The sequence below is a fragment of the Penicillium roqueforti genome, assembly GCF_015533775.1.
Source record: "Penicillium roqueforti strain LCP96 04111 chromosome Unknown scaffold_08, whole genome shotgun sequence".
In the NCBI taxonomy this organism is placed as follows: Eukaryota; Fungi; Ascomycota; class Eurotiomycetes; order Eurotiales; family Aspergillaceae; genus Penicillium; species Penicillium roqueforti.
In genome coordinates, this window is record NW_024067572.1 from 215,644 (window position 1) to 223,458 (window position 7,815).

At 50.9% G+C, this 7,815-nt stretch overlaps 3 protein-coding genes across 3 annotated transcripts; 2 read left to right on the forward strand and 1 right to left on the reverse strand.

Moving 5' to 3' along the window:
- Positions 1-74: 74 nt before the first annotated feature.
- LCP9604111_4160 (Zn(II)2Cys6 transcription factor) lies at positions 75-2,288 on the reverse strand (the record flags this gene model as incomplete). The annotated part of the gene is made up of 4 exons (XM_039071829.1): positions 75-333; positions 393-922; positions 974-1,561; positions 1,617-2,288. 4 exons carry the CDS (start codon positions 2,286-2,288, stop codon positions 75-77), a joined length of 2,049 nt encoding a protein of 682 aa, XP_038929722.1.
- A 249-nt stretch (positions 2,289-2,537) lies between these two features.
- Positions 2,538-3,845, forward strand: LCP9604111_4161 (Tm-1-like ATP-binding domain-containing protein; the record flags this gene model as incomplete). Its single annotated transcript, XM_039071830.1, has 1 exon — positions 2,538-3,845. The coding sequence occupies one exon, from the start codon at positions 2,538-2,540 to the stop codon at positions 3,843-3,845; it is 1,308 nt and encodes a 435-aa protein (XP_038929723.1).
- A 797-nt stretch (positions 3,846-4,642) lies between these two features.
- Positions 4,643-7,636, forward strand: LCP9604111_4162 (magnesium transporter CorA family protein; the record flags this gene model as incomplete). The annotated part of the gene is made up of 4 exons (XM_039071831.1): positions 4,643-5,118; positions 5,185-7,248; positions 7,316-7,518; positions 7,566-7,636. The coding sequence occupies 4 exons, from the start codon at positions 4,643-4,645 to the stop codon at positions 7,634-7,636; spliced, it is 2,814 nt and encodes a 937-aa protein (XP_038929724.1).
- Between the last annotated feature and the right edge of the window lie 179 nt (positions 7,637-7,815).

A 7,815-nucleotide genomic window follows, 5' to 3' on the forward strand; every position in this document is an offset into this window, starting at 1 on the left:
TAAGAAGTCCATCATATGATGTCATATATTAATTTTATGCACTTTCTATTTCAATAGATACCAATCGGCAAGGATCAAGATATACTTCCCATCGCATTCATAATCAGATCCCACTGATCCCAATCCATGTCCATTGGATTAATCCATTGCTGTGGCTCGATTTGACGAACCAGACCGGGAAAGCCGACATTCTCCAAGGTGAATGCGTGGCCATTACTAAGGTCCGCGGGCTGGCTGATGGGATTCATCTGTCTATTTGAATTGGGGCCCTGTGAGACAGAATTCGGCAATCCATCCGGTACCAGGGCCGAGGTAGTCATCCACTTGCTAGATCTAGAGAGTTGTCCGTCAGTTCTCATTAAGACGTATGTCACGCGCGCTAGGCAACTTACAGTATCTGGCCGAGAATCGTTGCTGTCCGGGTGCACAGCTGACTTTGCGCCTTTGACGCCTCGAGTCGAGCATGGCATTCGTGAAGCAGTCGCACCTCGTTCAATGTACATGGTTTTTGGGGCTCTATAGAAAGGGCAAGCACCAAGACGAACGCGGCGTGGAAAGCGTGGAAAGCGCCTCGGCCACGGATGTACCAGTAGAAGGGCATGAACTGGGGCAGTCCGTGGAAGTCTGCATGTAGTTCTAAGACGCGCTGTGCACTTTTCAGGCAGCGATGCTTTGACCAGCTATGTTGCGGTAGACAAACGGTTTCTTCATTCAGTATATTACTGTGGAGAATGAGGACTAGGTGATGGGAAAAACTGAGCAGCAGATTTGTATGAACAACTGATGAGCTGTCCCCAAGCATCGAGGCGTAACTCTGCTCTAGTGGGTCTAAATCGGCTTGGATGGCCGCGTCCAGGCGTTGGAGGGTTGTCGGATCGTCCGGCCGTGCAGCCAGAACAGGATTACAGATCTCGGAGGATATCTGAAAAAGGCGCGATTTTCGAACCAGATATGAGACAGGTTTGATACCTACTGAGGTTGCAATGGGTGCTGGTTGTCCCTGTACGATGTCCTCATCCCACACCTCAGCTGTGGGCAGAACACGCGACGAGAACACTGACTGGTATATATCAAGTCCTGTGATGGCCAGATTTTGGTTACAGAGCAGCATGGTCAGGCCTAGCCAACAGCGGCGACGCTCTTCGGTTTCGACGATATCCAGGGAAAACGTGGCCGGGTCAACGTGACAACCGATCGACAGCGCCAGATGATGAACCAAACCCAGAAGAGTCCATGTTTGGCCATGACTATGGTGGATCCCATATATAAGGTTCAGTAGCGCCTGTAGTGTTGAGATGTTGTGTCGCCAGAGATAGCGATCTGCTTCGAGGCATTTCATCGCCGCGGTGTAATACCGCTCTGAGAGTTCCGTGACTCGATCCCAAGGGGTATGTTTGCGGCTGAGAGTCTTAAGCAGGAGGCTGTCATTTTCCAGTGCGAGAACAGCCGTGCCTAAGATAGTAAATAGGAGAGCAAGCCATGCTAGGGAGACCTGATCTGGATCCTTGGAAAATTGATGATACCGTTCGTGAAACGTAGGGCTATGTAAGATAGGAAAGAGCTTTTCTATGTTAATTTTCAGTCAACCTGATGATAGCGGTAGATAGGAAACCTACGGGCGCAATCGAATGAAAATATAGATCCTTTAACTGGTTGCAATACTCCGTCGGTGGGAGTTTTGCCAAGAGATTAGGTCTGTTTTCAGCATCGTGTTCACCAAAAGGATATGGACCGCTGGGCGTGTCAATCATGGCGCTCTCCTGGCTTAGAAATGGGCTCTCTTGAGTTGCTCGACTGAAAACACGCCGGCCAGAGGTAAAGGGGAGGAATCGGACGTGTCCTGAAGTGGATGGGATGAGAGTGCCCGTTGTAAACGTTGTCACTGGTCCTAATCTCCGGGTCTCTTGTACCTCTGAATCCAATTGAGGAAAATTGAGCGAAGATGGTGTTGTATCTGGCTGTTGGTTCTTTGCATGCAACAGCTGCTCTAGCTTTTCTATCCGAGCTACCAGATCCGCATCTGGTTCTCCGGCGAGACCTTGATAATGTGGTTGGAGAGTGGTCTCAGGGGATGATGAGCGATTTTCCAGTGGGCGAGCTTGTGGCTGAGACTGCTGCGGCTGGCGCTGTGAGGGTTTTCTCCTGGTACTATAGACACATTGCTCTAGAGGAACACGGCGTCGTATACAAGTGCCGCAAGCGGGGCCATTTCGGGGACATCGGATCTTGCGAACACGGCACGGCTCACAAGAAATCGGAAGACGCTGGCGTGGGTGGTGCGCGGACATAGTGATACGCACTAATATATAGCCAAGGATATGTAATATGCTCGCGGCTTGGCTGGACGAGGTCGCAGTCGAAGGCGGACATATACGGAGAAGGCGGGATTGAGTTCCACTTTGTTTTCTCCGCGCTTTGCCACCAAATGATGCTACAATGTGAGGACCTAAACACGCATCTGTCAGTGTTAAGTTAAAGCCTAGACATAGTCAGGTCATTCAATAAATTCCCTATAATCTTCCACCAGCTCATTCACCATGCCACGTATCATCCTTCTGGGGACCCTTGACACCAAGCGTGCAGAAATTCTATATATCTACAACCAGCTACAGCATATTGCCACCCGCTTCTCGACGCCTCTAGAGATTACCTTGATTGACTGTGGCCGTCAAGCCATTAACGACGATGCCATCACCATAAGTCACACCGACCTGATATCCAAGTATGCATCCGGCGACAGCACCGATCTATTGACCCAGCCCCGGGGACAAGTGATTGAACTCCTCATCAGCTGCGTCAGTAAGTGTGTCACCGAATTACTGCGAACTACGGAGGTTCACGGAATCATTGGTGCTGGGGGTAGTGGAGGAACCAGTCTGATCACCGCCGTAATGAGGAACGCTGCACCTCTTGGCCTTCCCAAACTTGTCGTCAGCACAGTCGCGTCCGGGGATACAGGACCGATGGTAGGCGAGTGCGATATCACATTGATGTACTCGATCGTGGACATCGCGGGCACAAATCGGCTCCTCCGTGAAGTGCTGGGGAATGCGGCTGGCGCCATTTTTGGCATGGCATCCACATATCAACATAGGCTGGATGAACGCCGGACCCGAAGTCTGCAGGATAAACAGCGAGAAGAGAAGAAAACTCGAGTCGGTATTACCATGTTCGGGGTGACCACCCCGTGTGTGGATCGTGTGAGACGTCACTTGGAAGAGAACTATTCTGTAGAGGTCTACGTTTTTCATGCGACTGGCCATGGGGGAAAGGCTATGGAACGATTGGTGGAGGACGGCTGTCTAGACGCCATCTTGGACATCACAACGACGGAGATCTGCGACCTCATTGCCGGTGGGACTATGAGCTGCGAAACCAGCCGCCTAGAGATGACACTGAAGCGCGGAATACCCAATATCATTTCCATTGGAGCCACGGATATGGTCAATTTTGGTCCAGTCGACACTGTGCCACGCCAATACCGTGATCGCAAGTTGCTAGTCCATAATCCGAGTGTGACCCTGATGCGAACCTCTGCAGCCGAATGTCGGGAAGTCGGGGATTTCCTTCTCGACAAACTAAACCGGTTTGCCCAGGACCAAAGTATGGTTGAGGTGTGGCTTCCTAGGGGAGGAGTGAGTATCATTGGGACGGTAGGGTCGGAATTTGCCGATGCCGACGCTGATGCCGCCCTTGCTGACACTCTACGCTCCGGGCTAAAGGGCAGCAAAATCCGAGTGGTATCGGATGAGCGAGATATAAATGACGATGGATTTGCACTAGACATTGCGGATCGGCTTATGGCTCTCGTGGCGAAGCATTCTTGCAGTGTCATAGCGAGCTAGACAAGTCTGTCGTTAGTTATCAGACAAGCAGTGTATGCAGTGGCTAGGAATTTGAATTTATCTATCGATTGCTAGCTCGACACCGACATGATCCGTCCAACTTTCACCTGCGAAAGCCTAGGCTGCTGTCAAAGTCTTGTATAAGACCTGTTGTTCAGCTGATTCAAGACTAGGTGAAGTATGAAGAACCTCAATTTCAACCTTGTGCTTGTTCCTTTGCCTTTGCCTTTGATCTCATTCTATACTAAGTTGTACGGAGTAGTTAACTACAGGCAATTGGATTTTATAGTTGTGCTGACCTCATCCACCCTGTTTTAGGAAAAGCCTCCTGGGCTGTCCCATGGAATTCAAACAGCCAGAGTCTCATCTGCAGCCTTGGAGGGACCTCGGTATTTCTCTTTGTATTGGATTCTTTCTTTTTTCTTGTTGTACACTTTAGAAAAAAACTGGACTCGTTCCCACTTCCTATTTAAATCCGAATTCAAGACTTTCTTGTCCTTGTTTTCTTCCAGGAATGTTCCACTCTGGCTTTGCCACCCGCGTCATCCCCCAAACCTGAGCTGCAGCGCTGTCGACCATGCCGATGTCGATTTCCCCATGATCATCCGCGCTAGTAAGATCGTATGGAAAGCTGGGTATCGGTATCCTACATGCTGCGAGTCTTAGCACTGTTTGCGTTGGCCTAGCTCCATTGGTTGATGGGTGGGCTGCTGAAAAATTAACCTCCGCTTCAGTGCAGTTGCTCTGTACCGGAGATATCCAACATCAATCGCAACCCAATTATTGGCGCTGTCACAATGGCTCCGCCCATGATCCCAACACCTGGCATAGCGGCCTCCCGACCGCCTCGTTCCTCGCATTCGTCTAGCCGTCCACAGCACAGCGATTATCCACCCGACGCTGATAACAACGCTAGCTATGGCCCAATGGGCGGCGGTCGGGCTCCAGGGACTAGTAGTCCGGTACCCGTCTCGGAGACCACGCCAGCCAACAATACCCGCTTCATCCCCCCCGCTGATTATGCTGCTGGCAAACCCTCCAAGTCCTCCAAGCGCAAAAAGAACCGCAATCGCAAACGTCGCAATCGACACCAGTCTTTTATTCCACCTAGCCGGGAGGAATCTCATGATATTCCTGGGGAGACTTCGGATGCTGGAGGTGTTAGAGATTCAATGGAGGCCGACCGGCCAACCTCGAGGGACAAGTCGTTCTTCAAATTGGGACGCAATCTGAGTAACACAAGCTTGGAGAGCGATGCGTTGTTAGACCATCGGTAAAATCTCGTGATATTGAGCGATCTCGGAGCTTGAGATAGATACTAATTTTTCTTTCCGAACAGGGACCAACCTTTGATGCGACCTCGTCGTGACAGTCGCGTTGCATCGTCATTCCGGCCGAGCTCCCTAACATCCAATGTCTTCCGATCGAACGATGGGCAATCTCGCAGCACCCCGAGGGGAGGACGGGGCCAACAACATCACAATGGTGATAGTGACGAAGAGGATGCCAATGATCGGACCCCATTGATGCGGCCAGTTTCCAGTCACACGCCCGGCAATAATTGGTATGGAACGGACAATCGCCCGAATTTGTTCTCCTCACGTGCTCGACAGTACTCTACTCGGACTATGTCCTCCGGCTGTTCACCAAAGGATGATCGCAGCCCACTCTATTCTCCCACTGTGGAGCGAGACTACGATGTCAACAACCCGCCGTCCATTCCCGGGTCCCCAAAGCTGGGCCCGGAGATGAATTATGACGATGCCGTGGTAACAGGAGCTGATTGGGACTTCTCGTTAGCTCGGACAATGGAGAATCACCGGGAGTCTATGAACGCCTTGAACGACACGCTGATCGACATAGACGGGAATGGATTGCACTCACATTCTGCGCCATCTTCTTCGCCTGGGTCGCCGCTTCTCTCTCCTCACCAAGAATTACGGCGGCGCCGGACCGTGACATTACCAGCACAGGAAGATGTATGCTTCCCCACCGAAACGATATCCGAATTGGGAGACGAGGGAGCGAGACAAATTCCTGATGAAGCCGGCGAACGTCGACGGCGTAGACACCGGCGATGGCCCGATCTCTCCGCCCTGGAAGAATGGAGCCGTGAGGAAAAAGAGGAGCGCAATGGAGACAATCGAGTCAAAAGGATCAGTGAGCCTATGCTCATCGCAGGCCGATTGCGCCCTCAGTATACAGGATGGCGACGTGAAGAGGATGAGGCGCCTTATCGGTTCACATATTTCAACGAGGAATTTCCGAGCACCATTCATGCTCAAACCATCTCTGAGCTGGTACAGCCAGGTGGTAGCTTCCGCGATTTGTTTATTCCAGATCCTCCCGAATTGGAAGATTCGTCTGAAGACGAGGACTCGGAAGAGGAATCTTTTATGGAGCATGCAGCTCTCAATCACTCAACCAATCCCGCCAACAAGCCAATATATCACACAGACAATCAAAGTCAAGGCCAAGGCCATCAAACGAGCGTTAATCCTTGTATGACACCTCAGACCGTTGTTCCCAACGGAAGAACTGCAAATGACCCTATGACTGGCAATGCTCCTCCGGTCAGAGGACCCTCGCGTTTATCTGTCATCAGCGAAGGACACCCAGACTCCCACCGTGAGCTCTCGCCCGCACCTTCCAACACCCCTTTTAGCAAAACCCCCAATCCGAAACCTAAACGCTACGGTCCACGGCCGACTTTCTGGCTAGATGTCCTCTCCCCGACAGATGCAGAGATGCGTACGATTGCCAAAGCTTTTGGGATTCACGCATTGACGACAGAGGACATTATGATGCAAGAAGCTCGAGAGAAAGTCGAGTTATTTCGCAGCTACTATTTCGTCAACTACCGTACTTTTGAGCAGGATACCAACAGCGAGGACTATCTCGAGCCAGTGAACATGTATGTGGTGGTTTTCCGCGAAGGCGTGATCTCCTTCCATTTTTCGCAAACACCTCACCCAGCCAATGTTCGGCGGCGTATCCGCCAACTGATGGATTACCTGATCCTCAGCTCAGACTGGATTTCATACGCACTGATTGATGACATTACCGATGTCTTCGGTCCGCTGATTCAAGCGATTGAAAATGAGGTCGATGAGATCGACGAGATGATCATGAAAATGCACTCTGCCAGCAAGGAGGTGTCGTCCAATGACAGTGTGCTTCCTTCATTCGCACCAGGAGATATGCTGCGGCGAGTGGGAGAATGCCGCAAGAAGGTCATGGGACTGTACCGACTTCTCAGCAACAAGGCCGATGTAGTCAAGGGCTTTTCCAAGCGTTGCAATGAGCAGTGGGAGGTTGCCCCCAAGTCGGAGATTGGCCTGTACCTCGGTGACATTCAGGATCACATCATGACGATGACTGGTAACCTAACGCACTACGAAACGTAAGTTTCTTACCTATATTTAAGGCTGGTCTATCCAAACGTTGAAGTCGCTGACTGTGTCGTCCAGAATCCTTTCCCGTGCACACTCCAATTATTTGGCGCAGATCAACATCCTCATGAACGAGCGTCAGGAACATACTGCCGATGTCCTGGGTAAGCTGACTGTTCTTGGTACGATTGTCCTACCGATGAACATCATCTGCGGCATGTGGGGGATGAACGTGAAGGTACCAGGTCAGGAAATCGATAGCCTTACATGGTTCTGGTGCAGTATGTATTTCCTTTTCTTTGCCAGATGATTTGCTAATACTTCATAGTTACCGCCGGACTATGCGTATTTGCATTTGTATCTGTTTGGACTGCTAAAAGAGTCTACAAAATTGTATAGACGTACAATGTGTCCCCATGTTAGTTTCTACATTTCAGTCGATTGGATCGATACCCTATATTTTGGTTTGGTTATTTGCTTGTTGATTTTGGGGACCGGGGGGGGGGGGGTTGTTTGGTTGTCTGGGGGAGGGGCGCGGGGCAGGGCGATTGTTAATGCGGCTGTGGGTTGATTGGATT